This window comes from Emys orbicularis, chromosome 8 (assembly GCF_028017835.1).
Source record: "Emys orbicularis isolate rEmyOrb1 chromosome 8, rEmyOrb1.hap1, whole genome shotgun sequence".
NCBI lineage: Eukaryota > Metazoa > Chordata > Testudines > Emydidae > Emys > Emys orbicularis.
The window spans coordinates 49,358,626-49,378,092 of NC_088690.1; the positions used below are offsets into that span (position 1 = coordinate 49,358,626).

At 39.8% G+C, this 19,467-nt stretch overlaps 1 protein-coding gene across 1 annotated transcript in view; it reads right to left on the minus strand.

Moving 5' to 3' along the window:
• The window catches only part of CDC73 (cell division cycle 73), a 194,808-nt gene that overhangs the window by 145,956 nt on the left and 29,385 nt on the right, over window positions 1-19,467 (minus strand). Inside the window, exons 8-9 of the mRNA XM_065408934.1 lie at window positions 8,004-8,102; window positions 5,861-5,939 (exon numbers count right to left, since the gene is read on the minus strand). Coding sequence (XP_065265006.1) covers window positions 5,861-5,939; window positions 8,004-8,102 — 178 coding nt within the window. The remainder of the gene's footprint in view (window positions 1-5,860; window positions 5,940-8,003; window positions 8,103-19,467) is intronic.

Consider the following 19,467-nt stretch of genomic DNA (forward strand, 5'->3'; position numbering starts at 1 on the left):
GGGTGCCAGATATGCTGTTCAAAAAGAGCATTGCCTCTGTTTCAGAAGCAGTTATGAATCAAAAATATAGCTTGTTATAGTGCCAAGATAGATGTGACAAGTTAGGGGTTAGAAAGAGGTGGTCTGTGCCATGAAAATGATGCCATGCATGAAGTTTGCTTACCTTCTTAATGCCCAGTCAAAATTAAAATGAGTTAAACTTAAAGGGTAAGCAGAAAAGGAGAAAATCTAGTATTTAAATTTATTTTGTATTGTTAAAGATTGTGTGCTGCTCACTAGCAATTTGAAAGTCAAAGTCAGAAGTGAGGAAATAATGCTGAGCATAGTAATTGCAGTGTGTTTATCTTAACAGCTCGATTGTTTGGAGGGGATGGGACTGGCAGGTGTACAGCCAGGTAACATGATCTTCCATGGCGAGGATAGATAGACCATTTGTAATGGATGGAGCTGCAAGACACATTCTTACATGTTTAATGTGACATACAATAATTTAAGTTTAAAAAGACAAGACAACTTTTCTCCTTTTAATCATAGCTGGAGTAATAAAAAGTATGCTTGAGAATGAGCATTGGTCTGTGTCTACTACAGGACTGCTAAAGCAGTTCAATTTACTGCGGGTATAATAGATTTGTTCTTTACTCTCAAAGAATAGTACTTAACATCTAAAAACGTATTTACTATCGCAGCTACCTTAACTAAAGCATTCTAATAATAGAACTTGTCCTATTTGGCATAGAGACTGTAAGGCAAGCCATCTAGGTGAACAAACTGATACCACCTTCTGAGTAACGATCCATCCCAGGACATACAGAAACTTGGCTGCAACTCAGCAGTCTACTTACCATATCTTGCCAGGTTAAAGTGTTTTAACCCATTATCTTACATCTACACGTTTTAAATTGCTTATGTTAACAAGCAACCTGATTCCTATACTAAGCCAACACACTGAAATATCCAAGGTAGAAACAAACCCACATAAGCAAGCAATTTCCTAATTAAGACCGCCATGGATAATACTGTAGTAAAATTGAGATTAAAAGAATCTACGTCCTTATGCAGTAATTGTTAGTTTAATACTATGAAACTCTTCTAATGTTGCAAGATCCTCTGATAGAAGAGCTAAAAAGAGTACACACACTATTTTTGTGGCAAGTTGTATAAATAATTTAGTTCCAGTTTTTAACCGGTTATTCAGGACAGCATGAGTAATGCTTTTTGGTATATTATCCTTATATCTATTCGTTATGGAGGAAAATTCAGTGAGTTTTCCTGTTACTCTCAAATGCTAATAGCATATTGAGTTTTAAGATCAGAAGGAACTATTATGATAATCTGACTTCCTACATATCATAGGCCCTAGAATTTCACCCAGTGATTATATGCTGAGATTTTCAAAAGTGACTAATGATTTTGGGTGCCCAACGTGAGATTTGTTAGAGGGGCCTCATTTTCAGAGGGCTGGCACTTTAGCATCTTCTAAAAAAAATCAGGCTCCCTTGGGGTGTCAAAAGTTGGACACACAATTCCTAGTCACTTTTGAAAATTTTGGGCTTAATAGGTCTTTATTGCTAAATTTGCTAAAATACTGACAATGTGGTACAAGGATAAAAATCAAAAAAATCAAATGGTAAATGATAAAGATGATAAATATGAAACACAAAGTTTTTAACTTATTACCAACATGGTATTAGGAGAACTAGAAATATTTAAAAATAAATGCTGTGCTAATATATTTCATGTAAGGAATTCTTCTCCCTTAAGTCTGTCCTATACCCCACAGACTGCAGCAGGAGTTGCAGAGTAGCTTCACAGTTCCAGCTTCAGGTTGAGGATTCATCTGTTCCCCCATTTTGCAAGACTTTGCATTATGTTCCTAATAGGTTCTGTACTCTGCCTTTGTACAGGGTATGAAAATTTAGTGCTTAATGAGGTGATACTTTTTAAAGCACAAGTAGTTTCTTTTCCAATAATGTTCTGAAATACTTTGTATACAGTGAAAAGCCCAAAAATACCCTATCCCCCTCCCTAGAATTTGTCTTAACATAATAAGATTTCACTAGATAAAGCTCAACCCATGCCTTCTCTCTAGGTTTAGCTGTTTCTAGGATTCCTATCCCAGGACTGCGCAACCTAAACACAAGGTTCTTTTTCCCTCTAGGGTACAGAACTACTCCCCACCTCTGTATGTCCACACTGTATCCACACAAGAGTAAGAAACCACTAGAAAATGCTTAATGAATCTAAGTGCCATCAATCCTAGTCACAAGAACAAAAACACTGCCAGCCAGTTACTCTTTGGTGTTAATTAACTCCATGGGGAAACTGCACCCTCCTTGCCTAGGCATGAGACAGAGAGAGAAGGGGGCTTTTTTTGTTTGTTTTGTTAAACGCAATTCAGAAATTTTGGTTGTTTATTGTACTTGATTTAAAAGAGCTCTTATCAATTTTGTTAGAGTTCAGTCTATTTGCTTTTACAATAATGAGATTACTGTGTGCATATTTAATCACTATGCTGCACGTATCTACAATTTACTTCTTTTTTAACTTAACTGTATTTTGTGGGTGCTTCAATTAGCACAAATTTAGTAATGAGGCAGACTGCTCTTGAGCCATCCAGATATAACAAGGCTCAGAACCACATTATCTCCCCTCTGAAAAGATTATGATTTTTCCCTTCCCTACATTTTATACCATATGGAAATCAAACAGTAGCTAGTTTGACTGATAGGTGAACTATTAGTCTTTCCAAGAAGTGCACATTGCTATGGCTGACACAGGTTTCAAATTGTAAAAGCAGGTATATAAAATATGATACAAGCAATAGACAAGAAATCTGTATAATTGGGAGAATTTTGTCGTTTAAAAGATCCTGGTCTCATGAAATGAAAGAGCTGTGGTCACCATGTTTGAGCACACTGCACTCCTCTTTCTATAATCAATTATTACATTCTGACTTTTTCTAAAAGAGTTAGCATATTAAAGGCAACCCTACAAAAACTAATCCTGTTGGTAACAAGAATGAATGCCACACTACATATTCAACTCTTAACACAAGACAACATGCTTTCTTCTATGTTTTCAAGACTGGCATTAGTGCCCAATATGATTTGCTCTCACCCAGGTCAATTGATCTTCCAAATGCATTTCACTATGCCAGGGGTTCTCAAACTTCATTGCACCGCAACCCCCTTCCAACAACAAAAATTACTACAAGACCGCGGGGGGGGGGGGGGGGGGGGGGGCGGGGGGGGGAGCGCCTGAGCCCACCGGAGCCCTGCCGCCCTGGGCAAGGGGGCCAAAGCTGAAGCCCAAGGGTTTCAGGCCTGGGTGGAGGGGCCCAAAGTTGAAGGGCTTTGGCCCCAGGCGGTGGGGCTCAGACTTCATGTTCAGCCCCAGCAAGTCTAACCCCAGCCGTGGTGACCCATTAAAATATGGTCCCAACACACACTTTGAGAACCGCTGCACTATGCATTCATTTAGATATTTAACATGCGAGTTCATCCATAAAATGAATGGCTATACAATAGAAAAAATATGAATATGCCAGTCTATCCGTTTTTTTATTTTTAATAAAATCTAATTGTTAAAAGTCAGCTGTCAGACTTAATTTGTTAAAAACAGGACAGAAATCATAACAAGTTTAAAAGGATGACATGAAAGCTGCTTGACCTGCAGAATATTAAGGAGAAACTACAGAGCAAAAGACTGAGGGCAGTAGACATTTAGCTGCTGATGGTTATGAAGTGTTACTGTTTTTGCAGCTTAAAACTATTTTCCACTTGAATGTTCAATACATCATACATTGAAGGTTATTATTTTTTATCAGATGGTTACATTTCCAAAAATTATTTGCACTTTGTCAAAGGCTGATGTGTTCTGCTTAAAGGTTTGTCAGTGTTTATTACCATGCTCTGCTAAACCCACAGGGCTTTTTGTTTTTAAAGATGTAAAGCCATGGCTTCTATTATTTTTGAGGACATGAAATAGTTTTAGAAATAAGAATGTGAACATTTCCTTTTTACAAAGCTATGGGTACCTGAGAAGCCACCATGAGTCTCAATCTCACCCAATCAAAAAGAAGCCATACAGAGAATATATTATAGAACCCACATGGGTTGGAACCTTTGAATGCAGAGGACCCAGGTTTGTCTCAATTATTAATCACCATTAATGATAATGGAAGTTACATGGCTCAGGTACTGAGAGTTACTGTGCCTCAAAGCCAAGTAATAAGCCCTCTTTTCCTTCAAATCTTTCCCAGAATCCCAAGTCCCATAAGGTCTCCATAAAAAGATAACCATAACTTGATAGCTTTATTGTATCTGCGTTTGTCTTTAGATTATAAGTACTTCAGAGCAGGGGCTCACTGTCTCATATTAAATGTAGCACTGAAGCGTACATAAATACATTATAAATATGAAGAACTGTGGGATTTGAAGCCACACACATTATGTACACTGTATGGTACAGAAAAAAATGCATTCCTTATTTGTAATGAGAACTACAGTGGAACTACTAATTATCTTTAGTCTCTGTTGTTTAGGATACAAAAACCATAGCTCCTCCAGCACCACATGGGTTTTAATTAAATTGCACTCCTCCCAAATTTTTCAAAATTTTGTACTCTTAAAAAAAAAAAAAAAAAAACACACCACCACAGACACACACACACACACACACACACACACACACACACACACACGAGACTTAGGCCTGGTCTACACTGTCGATCTAAGTTACGCAACTTCAGCTATGTGAATGACTTCACGTAGCTGAAGTCGATGTACTTAGATCTACTTACCGCGGTGTCTTCACTACGGTGAGTCGACTGCTGCTGCTCTCCCGTCGACTCTACCTGCGCCTCTCGCCAAGCTGGAGTACAGGAGTCGACGGGAGAGCACTGGGGATTGATTTATCACGTCTAGACTAGACGCGATAAATCGATCCCTGCTGGATCGATCGCTGCCCGCCGATCCAGCCGGTAGTGAAGACATACTCTTAGTGCCCAAGTTGTCAAACGAAATGGCTGACTAGCAGTTCCACAATGTGGATTCACTCCTAGGGAAGAGATCCCCAGGTGTTCCCTTAGCACTCTCCTAAGAAATCTGAAGGCCAGTCACTGGCTCTGTGGCTGACTTTATAAAGTTATTGAGGCAATTTCCACGAACACTACACCAGTCTTTATGAATTAATCTTGCCATTTAAAAACTGTTAAATAAAAAAAAAAAAAAAGAGCACCAGTGAAGCATTGAGGTATGTATCAGTGCCTCTGAAAGTATAGGTTGGCATATCTCCACTCTTTCAACCAACTCCCTCTCAAGGGAGGGGAAAGAAGAATGGACCTGAACATATTATGTACTAGACCCAAAATATTTGAGGCACCCATTAGAAACAGAACCTTCAACGTTTTTTTTTTTTTAAAAGGATTTTTTTCCCTTTAATTTCAGGACATACTATTTAAAGGATACTCTATCAGATTTTTTTTTTAATTAGTATTGATTATTGAAGTTGACTATTGGCTTGACTAATATATGTGCATACCCAGGCCCTATGAGTTGAAACTACTTACACTGTCTCTGCCTTGAAACTGAACAAAAAAGTGTTTAACATGTAAGTTTTGTTTTTAACTAGACAATCGGTTTTTTAAAGGCTAAGGCTAAAAAATCATTTTTAATAAATAAGATTCCTAGCTTGTGTTACTACCAGAGACTACATGTGAAGACGTTTCAGTCATCATTTATGGGCTTATACTTTGCACTTTATTCAGCTTTGACAATGAAAACAGACTAGTCAGTTTCACTTTTCAGTTCTCAAATGCAGTGTTTCCTTAATGCTAATTAGTACTGTGAGATCAACTTACCTTCCTTTCCTTTAAATCTTTCCTGATCGTATCTGTTGTAGGCAGCTGGAATGGACTGCTTAGTCCGTAAAGTGGGATCCTAAAACAAATTAGCAAACAAGATATGCTACTGCATCTCAAAATGTATGTTGATTAACACATTTTAGTTTCTGAACTTTGGAAAATATTGTATGTAAACTGACTTTACAGTTTTGGGCAATTATATAGGTGGAAGTTTTCAGACAGTTTGTACTTTTAATTAACTTCATTTTAACCTCTTATTAAGATAGTATATTTTAAAGAAATACTTAATGGCATGCAAATCTAAAGAACTGACAACATTCTGAAGCAAGACAAAAGTAACAACAGAAAGCCATATTAACTGAGCAAAATGAACGAAATCCATAGTTATCAATCCCATTCATTTGCTAACATCTTGGGGCTCAAGAATGAATTGTCATCTGACAACATACGGCTGGTTCTTCTGCCACATGCACAGAAGACTCCACCACAAATCTGATTAAGCTAAAGAGGTGCTAAACCTATAGAACAAGATTAAATTGAGAGGAAAAAAAGGCACATTTAAAATGCATTTTCAAAATGCTGCCAATCTAATGATGCACTAAATATCGATTCATGCATCTTTTTCATGGGTGACTTAGTCACACAGTTACAATCATTCCAAACCGTATGCCTGAATAGTCCCATGAACAATTTATGAAATTCAGCATAAGGCAAGCATTTAAATGTTGAAATTCATCTTGCTACTCCAATCTGGTACATTGGCATATAACACAGAGGTATCAAAATAAGCTGAAGTAAGATTAACTGGCTTTTCATAGCAGATTACCATTAGGAGTTCAAGAATTTAGTTATTAAGTTTAATAAAACTCAACAGTAAACATCACAACTCAAAACCATTGCTTTTCTAATGCCTAGATAGACCTGAACAATAAAAATGTAAATCACAGAATATCAGGGTTGGAAGGGACCTCAGGAGGTCATCTAGTCTAACCCCCTGCTCAAAGAAGGACCAATCCCCAACTAAATCATCCCAGCCAGGTTTTTAAGGTCAAGCCAGACCTTAAAAACCTCTAAGGAAGGAGATTTCACCACCTCCCTAGGTAACCCATTCCAGTGCTTCATCACCTTCCTAGTGAAAAAGTTTTTCCTAATATCCCACCTAAACCTCCCTCACTGCAACCTGAGACCATTACTCCTTGTTCTGTCATCTGGTACCACTGAGAAAAGTCTAGATCCATCCTCTTTGGAAACCCCTTTCAGGTAGTTGAAAGCAGCTATTAAATCCCCCCTCATTCTTCTCTTCTGCAGACTATACAATCCCAGTTTCCTCAGCCTCTCCTCATAAGTCATGTGCTCCAGCCCCCTAATGATTTTTGTTGCCCTCCGCTGGACTCTTTCCAATTTTTCCACATCTTCTTGTAATGTGGGGCCCAAAACTGGACACAGTACTCCAGATGAGTCCTCACCAATGTCAAATAGAGGGGAATGATCACGTCCCTCGATCTGCTGGCAATGCCCCTACTTATACAGCCCAAAATGCCGTTAGCCTTCTTGGCAACAAGGGCACACTGTTGACTCATATCCAGCTTTTCGTCCACTGTAACCCCTACGTCCTTTTCTGCAGAACTGCTGCCTAGCCACTCGGTCCCTAGTCTGTAGCAAATCTGTCTTTTTGATCTGACACAGGCATAGGACAGCTGGTTCGATCTGTTGCTGCTCATGACTAATGTTCCAGATTCTTAAACATTTTACTACTTTATCTGTCAAAAAATACAGTTAGCAAGGCATTTTGCTGGAAATGGTGATAGTCTCATCTAATTTTCTTCTTCCAAGTAGCTGCAGAATGCTAGTGAGTGTTTGGTACATACAGTAGTTGGCACTAACTGTTTTGTTCTGAAAGTGGCAAACACATATTGAACAAATGAAGCGTATTCAACTCCTCCAAAACCACTATATACAGTTTAAGGTAAAGATGATCTAAGGAAAAGTTCTGCATGAAAAAGTTACTGTAATTTATTTAAATTAGAACCAAACAAAATGAAGAGTAGTTTCAGAAGAATTCTTGCCATTATTTACTCAATTCAACCTCAGCTATGGAGCCACAACCACAAGGTCCATAATAAGAAGAGTTATTTCTTACCGCTGGTGCTGTGTTCGGTGCAGGTCTCTGTTCAGGTGCACGACCTTCTTCTCTGGCTTTTACTGACTGAAGAATTGCAAAAATATTCTTGGCAAAGTTCTGGAAAACAAGTTAGACACTTATGAATCCCACTGATCATCAAAGCTGGTTGGAACACTAGAAATACAGCTAGAAGACATTTTTTGAGTCAACACATATGCTTCAAAGAGTGTATGCCTACTTGTAGACAGAGGAAAACTGCATACAAATTAGAGAGACTTTGTTCACCCCTGTTTGGGAGTGTCTGAAGAACTGAATCATTGTGCCAGGACTCTCACACATCTCATGGATTTCCATCACATCACCCAGTCTGTTCAATGTAGGTGAGGCCCCTCGAAGATATGGAGACTCCTAAGTTCAGCAATCATTAGCCTGTCACCACCAAACACTATATTATCCTGATTGAAACCAAATTCTACGATTTTCTTCCTTTCCATAACAGAGCTCTGGATGAAAAACAGCCATCAAACTCAATACAAAGGTGACATATTATGTACCGACCCCAGCTAGATTGACTAGTGGTCTGGTCTGATGTAGCAATTCCTATTATGCTGGTAGGAAAGGGAAAGTTATCTGATTATGATTGCTACTTCAACAGAGATAGTATGGCTTCTCTTATCTCAATGGTTTGTAATCAAAGGAGTTTAGTGGACCCATTGGTGCTCCGAGATTTCCAGGTTGCAGCAGCAGTATAAAGTGCCTTCCCATCTTTAGCTGGCCCAGATACTCCAGCTCCTTCAATGCATCCTCTCCTGTGCTGCTCTCACCTCCAGGCTGAAGTATTTTACGAAGTGCTCAGCCTACAGCAAAACTACTCAAACTTCAGTTATGGAAGAATACCCCCTCTTCTTTTATGAGAGGCAAGGCACTATGAACACAATGTTTGTTTCACCAGCTCTGAGTTGGCTCTCAGTCTGCCTCTGGGTATAAGACAAGATGTTGGTTGTATGTAAAGCCTTAACCAAACCTGTGAATACAGCTGTTTGAAACCACCTCAGCCCATGGTTTGTCATAACAGTTTCAAGTAGCCAGAACACAATCTGTCCTCAAAGTAAAACTGCTAGGGCAGAGCAAAGCACTTTTGACAAGCAAAGGGAGTTCTCTGCTCTGGAATAATTTTCTTCTGGAGGGCGCATAACAGCCCATGTCTATAGCTTTAAAAATAAATATGTACAAGTGTTCCAGTTAGGTTAGCTGTGCAGATGGGAGCAGACTCAGATCATAAAGACAGGATTTTTTTTTTTTTAATATTTAATTTTGAATTGGCACCTAGTTACTACTGTGATGAGTAACAAGAAATTGAATTGGTTTCTATATGGACTGAATATAGGAAGGCAGGTAACTAAAATTATATTAAAAGGCATTTGAATCTCTCTACTCAGACAAAGATCTCGTTCTAATAATTTTAATTCATTAACATGTCATGTACCTCAGCCTTTAATTTACTATTGGGCAGGTTTTCTATTATGTTTTATCCAGTGTTTTCACATTTTCAGTACTAAATAATATTGCTAGGATTATTTTCTGTTTTTCAAAATAAAAATATAAATGCTAATTTGGCACCTACTTAACACTTTGCATCAACAGTCAAGATGCACTTCAAGTTAAGCAAATGACATCTACACAATAGATGTCCTTCCTTACTGATAATTCTCAGTAATTATGATTGCCAAAGTAAAAGCAACTTCCTACAAACCATTTATAACACATGATGGCTTTCCCCTATTCAAAGAAACATTAAGGTATTAAATAATGTAAAAAATTAAAAATCCCAGTAGATTCTCCCACAGTAATGTACAGTTCTAGGTCAAGATATTTCATATTAATACTAACAACTGGATGTCCAATCAAGACAGAGCAAGAAAGGGCTTCTGAACTGGAATCAATCTATACAAAAATCACCTAAATGAGAGGTTGAAGAACAAAACACTAATGCAAAATCTGTTCCAATATAATTTACCTGGCTCTAGTAAATAGGTTGGTCAGTTAACTCCAATGCTTCCTCTCCTGAAAGCTGTTCTTAGGGATAAAGGCTTTCCTTGAACTGAAATAGTAGTTTTGAAAGAAAAAGCTTAAAGGAACTTAGCTCTAGATTTGAAGTTCTTTTGGGTTGAGAAATCTTAGCAGAAACCTTAGTTAAGGGACTATAAGGTTAACACCCAAATATGAATCTATTAAGAAAAAATAATTCCAACTAAACATTTTTAGCTGGGCTTCAGAGAATTTCCCAGCTTCTAAGCTGGGTGACCTAGCAACCACCAATTCTGGAGCACTGTGGGCTTGTCTGTCAATGCAACCATCCACCAATCACACTGTCCTACTCAAAGAGCCTGCAGAACTTGAGACTCCTGCTTCAATTAGAACAATGCTGGCCTGCTTAAGCCTTGGTGTTGCCCCATCTAAAAAATGTAACTAATAATTCAAGGTGGTCAAAAACTGAAGTTTATGGAAATATTTGCAAATCATTTTATGTGGAAATTTTCATTCTAACTGGTTAGAAAATGAGAAGGAGGAATTCATAAAACAATTTTTACATTGAAATTGAAGCTTTTGAGACTTTTATTATTAATTATTATTAAACACAACCAGCTCTACTAACAATACAAGAATAGCCTGGAATGGATGCAGCCTGAGCACCAAAACAAAGCTACTGGCTATTTATGGTATTTATTCTGAAACCGTATCCTTTTAAACTGGAGTATATCAGCCATTTATGATTGCAAAGATACCTGCGTGTAGATGCTACAGCAGGGGTGAGCAAACTACGGCCCATGGGCAACATCCAGCCTGTCAGACCTTTTAATCTGTCGCTCCTGCCGGGGAACGGGGTCGGGAGCTTGCCCTGCTGCTCCCGCTCGGGAGCAGGGTAGGGGACTTGATCCATTGCGCCCGCCCAGCACTCCCCGTGTGTTCAGGACCTGCATGACAGCATGCATGTTACTCTGGCTGCACAACCCAAACACGCCATCAGAGCCTGGAATGTGCAAGCCCACGTGCCGACTACTTGTTGGCTTAGGTGACTGATGTTTCAGTAGTGTTAATTTTCCACTGTTGAGGATAAAACAGAGTAGTTCGCCCGGGAATGCTCAGTGGCGGTTTTCAAAGTTGTGGGCTGTCAAGACCTACGTGGGAGGAGATTTCTGAGAGCAGGGGCTGGTGAATCTCAATGAGTTCCAATGACTGGAAGCTGAGGCCCAACAAATCCAGGCTAGAGAGAAAGGGCGTGGAAAGGGGGTACGTTTGGTTTAATTATTGTAATACATTGTTATGATGGTATATTTATAATAGTAAGTAACGTTTTATGTTTATTTCTACTAAAATGTATCTTTAATAAAGAAAGTTTATTTGAATATCTCTGAATTGTTAATTTCGTGAACATTCATGGCCCGCCATACAATTTCCATACCCAGATGTGGCCCTCAGGCCAAAAAGTTTGCCCTCCCCAATGCTACAGTGTATTTAAATGTACGTTAGAACAGTCTCTTTAAAAAGAAATTGCAGCGGAATAAAGCTTTCAGTAACATGATCCAGTGTAAAACCATGACTAAATCACCGTTTCTTTAGATATGAGACAAGAAGCAGCATATTGTCAGCCTGACAACACGTATAAAGACATGACTATCAAAGATGCAGTCAGAGACATAGGGAACAGCATGAGATTTCCACAGATCTCCAAGTAAGTTCTGAGCTTGGGGAAGAGGGTGTGGAGAGGAAAGGGAGGGAGGCGCGACTCTTTAGCTGGGCTTATCTTCTGCAGAAGGACATCTAAAACTCACCCACAGAGATGCTTAAAGTTAGTTAAGTTTGGGGTGCACTCAAAATGGTCAGACCAGCTCTGCATATAGTGGTGTGATGGTAGACAATAATTCGTTTTGTTTGGGCATAAGAGTTGGCAACACACACAATGAAGTCAGTCCTGCTTCTTATAATTTTCAGTCCTGGCTGCAGCTAATACTAATACTTAACTATACTAAACTAATACTTATCTATATCTCTTTAGTCCTACATCTATATTAAGAGTAAACATCCAGAAATGAGGCTCTCACTGTTGTATGTGGGCTCATTCTGGAACGCAAAATTACAATCTTGTGACAGAAAAAAAAAAAAAAAAAAAGACAGTCATAAAGTCAGTATTGCAACCAGCTGACCTACGTAGCTAGTGCTTCCTCAAAGGCCTGAAAGGTAGAAGCAACATTAAGCTTCCATTTTTCATCTCTACACATACTTGTGTCTGAAAATTCCTCTAGCTTCTGCTCCAAATTTAGCTTAAATTCCAAATTGTGCACTTTTAGATTACTAAAATCCCCCCATTTGGGGGCACAAACTAACAATGGCTATCTTATGGAAATCTTTGGGTAATTTGAAAAGTACTTTAAAAACTACTGCCTACGTGGAAATCCCATTGTTTGTCGTTTCTCTTTGTTTGGTTACTACTGTCAGTCATGTGGAAGCTATTCTAGTTGCTTCTGAGTCCATATGTACCTGCTATTTATTCATTATGTTATATGGACAAACTTGTTATCAAATACAAAAGTTAATCAGAATTTTCCATTTACTCTTTAAAAAACCCTGAAGTCACCAAAATATCAACCAAAGGGGAAAAAATCTGCTGGGAAGGGAAAAGTGAGAGAGAGAACAGGACAGCTGCTGATGGGGAGCAAGGAAAATACAACAAAAGTCAGGCAAATATAATGAATCATTTTCTTTTAAATCATACTTAAAAAAAAAAAAAAAAAAAGAGGAGTGCTCTATAGTCAGATGGTCCATCTTTACTTCCAGAATTATCCATTTGGTTTTTAAATGACATGGGGAAGCGCAAATGTTGCCCAACTGGTGCCAATTCAGGCCTCATTTCTACAAGTTACAAGATGGACACGGGTGCCTGCAGAATCAAAGTCTCAGGTGGCAAGTGAGAAGTCAGTCAAACTAGAGCCCTTCATCCTGACCCAAACCCATTACAAATGTTGGATCCAGGTCAGGTCAAATGAGAAGACAACCAGACCCTCCCTGGCTTGGATCAGGTCGGTTCTCCTCCTCCTCGCCTGTAGGATTGGCACTGCAACCTCAAAGTGCCCTGCACCTGGCAGCCAGCCGCCGCCACATCACTGCTCTGCATGTGCTGCGGGGTGAGCATGCTGATGAGTTGCAGCACCTCTCCATCCACAGCATACACAGTGCATCAGGGGCAGGGCAGACATTCGCCAGCACATGCAGCCACTGACATTCCAAAACCACGGGCAGGAAATGGAGGTACTAGCTCAGGCTTGGCAGGTAGAGAAGAGGTTTGGATTGGAAAATGACTCCATCCTCTCTGATTCAGGTCCTGCCAGACCTAAAAATTAAGCCCAAGCAGATCTCTCTGTCAAACTATATTACATGCAGATTTTGTCTGTACTGTGGCTGGTTACCGACTGGTAGATGGACTTCCAGTATCATTTTAATGCAAGTGGTACCCACATTTAACCCATCTTTTTAGTTGGGCTTTTAAGATAGAAGTAGACTGATGGACTGACAACTAAGTTCTACTGGGTCTGTGGTTAGGTTAGTGTGCATGAGATTTATTATGGGACACTGCAGTAAGTAATACATTTTAAGATTGTGAGAGATGTTTAAAGAACGTGAAATGATTAGAGGCTGAATTAAATTCTGTAGCAGTCTAAATACAACAGCCACACACGACCTTTCACAAATAGCTGCTCTTTGAATAAAGTATTGCTTCCTAGGGTTCTAATTAGAGGTTTCAGCAGTTCTATAGTGTACTATACTCTGTGCAGAAAATTCAGATAGATATTTCCATTAAATGTGTGGATTATGTTTTGCAGAACAGATTTCACACCTCATTTGTTCTGCATTATTACACTTTATTCCACTAGTAGTTTTATATTTAAAGGGTATTACATGAAAAAGATATTTGAAATTTTTATGTGAAACAGAATAAAGACTAATTCAGGAGTTTGAAACAGCTATAAACATTACAAGATGTCAAAGAAAGACAATGACTAAAACTGCATAAGAAGTCTATTTGCTTCATTTCTATTTTTTTCCTACAGATACATTTATGGAAAATGGACTCTGCCTTCAAGGTTTCCATGAGGCTGGTCTACATAGGAAAGCTATTGTAAAGTAAGCGAGGGTGTGAATTTAAAATGCAATAGCTATTTTGTGCTAGCTCCCTGTCCAGACACACTTATTCTGCACTAAAAGTGCCTTTGGGTAGTTTAGCATAATCCGCTTTGGAAGTGGACTAACCTAAACTGCACAATGGCACTCAATGTACAGTAAGCGTTCACATGGAGAGCCACTCCACGATAGCTATTCAGGTAAGGAAACTAAGGCCTGAAGGCAACTCCCCAGCGTAGACAAGCTCTTTTTAGAAATGCTGCTCCTGTGTGATGGATTATTTATTTAGGACCAAATTCCAAAACCGAAACAGAATAGTACTTCATGAGTAGTCCCAAAGAATTCAATGGGATTATTTGTGGAGTAAAGTTGAACAGCAGTCTACGTGAGCAAGGGCATAGGAATCTGGCCTTAATTGCGGGTAACACACATACTGGGGGTGTTCTTATACAGAACAAAAAACGTACATACAAAATATGTATGCTGATCTCCATTACAAATACTAATGTAGACATAAGTAAACTCCCATAAAGATGAAATGAAGATTGGGATTATAAAATGAAACTACCATCAGATTTGCAGTGTTGCTGTGGCCGTGCTGGTCCCAGGATACAGTAACTCCTCACTTAAAGTTGCCCCAGTTAACGTTGTTTCGTTGCTGATCAATTAGAGAACATGCTCATTTAAAGTTGTGCAATGCTCCCTTATAACATTGTTTGGCAGCCGCCTGCTTGTTCACCGCTTGCAGAAAGAGCAGCCCATTGGAGGTAGATGGTGGGGGCTTGGAACCAGGGTGGAACGACAGCCCCCTATCAGCTCCCTGCTCCCCTAAGTTCCCTGTGCAGCAGCCGCCCAGCAGGCTGCCAGGCAGTTCAGCTGTCCCTCCCCTCACTGCCCTGTGCTGCTCCTACCCTCTGTCTTGGAGCTGCTCCCAGGAGTCTCCTGCTTGCTGTGCAGGGGAAGAGGGGTGCTAATGTCAGGGTGTCCCCCTCCCACCCACTCCTTTACCTCATCTCCATTGAGCGGGAGCTGGGAGGGGGAGGACACGACAGGGCTCAGGACGGAGGGAGCTTGCTGGCAGCTGCTGTCGTCTCAACTTGCTGATCTACTTAAAAAGGCAGTGTACTTAGAGCGGGGTCAGCATACTTAAAGGGGCAATGCACGTCTCTGTCTCTCTGCCATGCTGACTTCCCGACCCTCCATTTGTGCTGCCTTGTAGAGTGTGAAGCTACATTAACAATGTGTTAACCCTTGAGGGCTCAGCCAAGTGCTAGTTCATCATTTAGCAGTAAGGCATTCCCTGGGAAATATCCCACCCTCTGACTCCACCACCTCAACCAAGCTTCACAATTATCATTGCTGTGTACAGTATGAAGTTAATTGTTTAAAACTTATACTGTGTATATATATGTGTGTGTGTGTACACACACACACACACACACACACACACACACACCTCTACCTCGATATAACGCTGTCCTCGGGAGCCAAAAAAATCTTACCACGTTATAGGTGAAACCACGTTATATCAAACTTGCTTTGATCCACCGGAGTGCACAGCCCCCCCACCCCCCCGGAGCACTGCTTTACCGTGTTATATCAGAATTTGTGTTATATCGGGTTGCGTTATATCGGGGTAGAAGGGGGGGGGGGGAGAGAGATATATATAAAATAAATAAATAAATAGTCTTGTCTGGAGAAAAAATAATTCCCTGGAACCTAACCCCCCTCCTCCCCATCTACATTAAGCGAATTTCCCCATAAGAATTAAAGTATCATTTTTCAGGAACATAACTACAATGTTAAGCGAGGAGTTACTGTATTACAGAGACAAGGTGGATGAGGTACAAATCTCACATTCATACTGTTAGACAGTCACCATTTTTAAACTACAAATTTATTCAGTTTGAACAAGCTAGTAACAAGGATACTGGCTCCTAATTTAACTGGGCATGCCTCACCCTTATAGATTGCTTCAGATATCAAGTTCACTGCAATAGCTGTGAATTTCAGGACCACGGAACAATTCTGCCACCTAGAGCTCATACACAAAATTGCTTTTACACTCAAAGAACAAAATGGTTGTTTTTTTAAATTTCCAAGCTTTATCTCACAACCTTAAAGAGGTCTTATTAAAGTGCTACAGCAGCACCAAAGTCTACTCAGAAACAGCTATACAGAACCTTTAATATAAGGATATCATTGCAAAAGTACAGAATATTAAATTTCTAAAGTTATTATATACTGTTGCGGGAATGGTTGGAGACTGTATTCCCCTCATGTGTAAACAACTCCACAGCTAGGAACATTTTAAAAAATAGTTAGAATGACAAAAATCTAGGAATTTCAGTAAAAGCCACTTGGTCTTCATTCAAAATTTCTATCACAAATTGCATCACTTCAAGACAGGGGCAAGTACCATGAGCCAGGCTCTCCTGAGTTCTTAAAAAGATGCAAATGAAATTTGTAAATGATATCAAACTGGGAAGTATTATAAACCAGTTAACACAGAGGAAGTACACACAAATAATATCCACAGAAAATCAAAAATATTGGCAAGCAATAACAACATGGTATTGTGTTCATTAATGCTGCTGGGGGGAGAAGATAGTTTAGAATACCTATGCAATGGGAGGGAGAAATCTGGAAAGCAATAATGTTGGAGGGTACCTAGGCATGATGGATATCCAATTAGACAAGTGTGCAGTGAAACAGAACAAAAACACAGAAATGTAGTTGTGTGCTGTATACACACACAGAGACACACACAATCATCAATGCTACAGGCAGGAAAGCAGTAGACTCTCTTTATACAGTCCAAGTGTGACCATCTCTAGAATATCTCATTCAGCTCTAGGCACCTCATCACCCACCCCTCCCCACACACAGGAAAGAGTTCAGAGAAGCCAAACTGATAAGTGGACTGATTTATGAATCAAGATTAGAGTTCAATACATATAGCTTATTTAAGGTGTCTTACAAATGAAAAAAGTGGGGTTGTGCCCAATTTGCCTCTAAATGACAAAAAATTGCACTTTATAAAAAAAAAAAAAAAAAAAAAAAAAAACCAACAATATCACATACAGTCTACCCTATTTTCCAAGGAAGACTATAGATAACAGAGGGATTAGCAGAACATCATAAATTTTAATTAGACAGTTTAAAACCCTGTGTTGAAATACATTCCTAATACTTGGGAAGAAATCCCTCTGGTAAAAATCCAAACACTTCCATCCCTTCAACTGAGGGTTGAGAAAACACCTGGTCCATTGCACTAATCCTCCTGGGAATTCTCCAGCAAGAGCACGGAAGATGAAAATAGATACACCTCTACCCCGATATAACGCTGTCCTCGGGAGCCAAAAAATCTTACCATGTTATAGGTGAAACCGCGTTATATCGAACTTGCTTTGATCCACCGGAGTGTGCAGCCCCGCCCCCCGGGAGCGCGGCTTTACCGCGTTATATCCGAATTTGTGTTATATCAGGTCGTGTTATATCAGGGTAGAGGTGTAGTTGTGAGTTTCTCAAGCAGGAGTTTTATTTGTTTGGGGGTTTTATAAACTCTTTCAGGTCTTCTTTATACATCATAATAAAAACAGAGGACAGTCTTTTTTCCCTTTGAAAGTTCTTCTTAGGGACTGCAAGTAAAGGAAATTTAGTATACACAAATATTGGAAAGGTGAAAACATCTACAATGGAGAGGATGGTGAAAGAGGGGTATAACCAGCAATGACAGAATGAAATTTTCCCTTCCTAAATGTATGATGAGTATCAGGATCAGATTATTTGATAGTCTCCCATGCAAAGTGAGAAAGCCTCAGTGCTTGTAACATTTATATCTATGTTGGACAAAGCACTGGTAAGTGTTCTGAAGGGAACAACCCTGCATTGGCAAGCAGATAAGTCATTTCCACCTGTAAACTCATCAATCTGTCTGATATAGCCTCCAAAAAAAGGACTTTTATATAATTGTGATCATATAACAAGTTGCAATGTTGTAAGAATTGTTCTGGGTAAGTGTTATTACCAGCTGTGTGTGCAAGGCATCTTAAATTCTTACATTCTTTAATTTTGTACAAAGCTACTTCCCTTTGGGCAAAGTTTTAACTCAGATCCACATTTCCCATCTCCAATTTCTATCGTTCTACTCCAATGCTCTATTCTCCCTTCAGATCTCCCCACAGACAACAATAGAAATTCAGTACAGGTAGGCAAAGCATAATATCTGCAATGATCTGTTGTTCAAATCCACGTGGGTAATCTTTTCTCTTGTATTCAGTGTAGTTGTAGCCATGTTAGGCCTAGGATATTAAAGAGACATGGTAGGTGAGGTAATATTTTTTAGTGGACCAACTTCTGTTGTTGAGAGAGACAAGCTTTCGAGCAAGAGCAGAAGTTGGTCCAATAAAAGATATTACCTCACCCACCTTGTGTATCTAATCTTACCTCTTGGCCTTCTGCTGCCCTCTGGTGAAACTCACCAGGCACAGAGGGTTGGTGAGAGGCCTTTTGTGCCACTTAAGACTCATATTAGGGCTGTTTGGTGCCACATCCAGGCCTCCAGAGTGAGACTTACACTTGCAGCAGATATAGCAGTTTCCTGAAATATCTTTGGGAGATCTTATAGTATCATCGGGGGCCAGGGATTGTATGCAATTCCATGGCAGAGGGTAACCACAGCTCTCCAGGAACTAAAAACAGTGGAGGGTGACTAGGCAAATTCACTCAGGTTGTAACCCCTCTAGAAGCGCACCACCTCCTGGGGAGACTCACCTATCCTAGTTCAAAGTGGATTCTCCAGAGGCCAACAGACAAAGAAAGGATAAATAGCCTGAGTTTAAACTGACTCAGAACTTTCCTTTCTGATCCAGCAAAGGGACAGCTCCTTCTGTCCAAGGGGAGGGCCCCAATTCTTAGGGAAAGGCTGGAAGAACTGACACTTACCAGAGGCCGTGTGGAGATAGGAGGTGATCGCTAGTAAGCATGTGGGTAGGTTCTTTTACTGTTTTTACTGTTTTCTCTGTAATGCTTTTACCCTAAGAATAAAGATGCTTGCTTACAATAAGCTGTGTGGTAACTTAAAACCACAGGCAGTTACCTTATTCATAGCCTTCAAAGAGAAAGCAAAGCAGAGATGCTGGCCTGTTTAGGAAGTCTGTCTTGATTGGGATATCACAGTATAGGCAGTGAACTGTGAGGTCTGGAAATACCCGTCAGGAGGGAGAGAGATGCCTCTCTGCCCAAGAGAGGTGCCAGCTGTAAGTCTGAGAATGGATGCCCTTACTGGACTAAGGAGATGAAA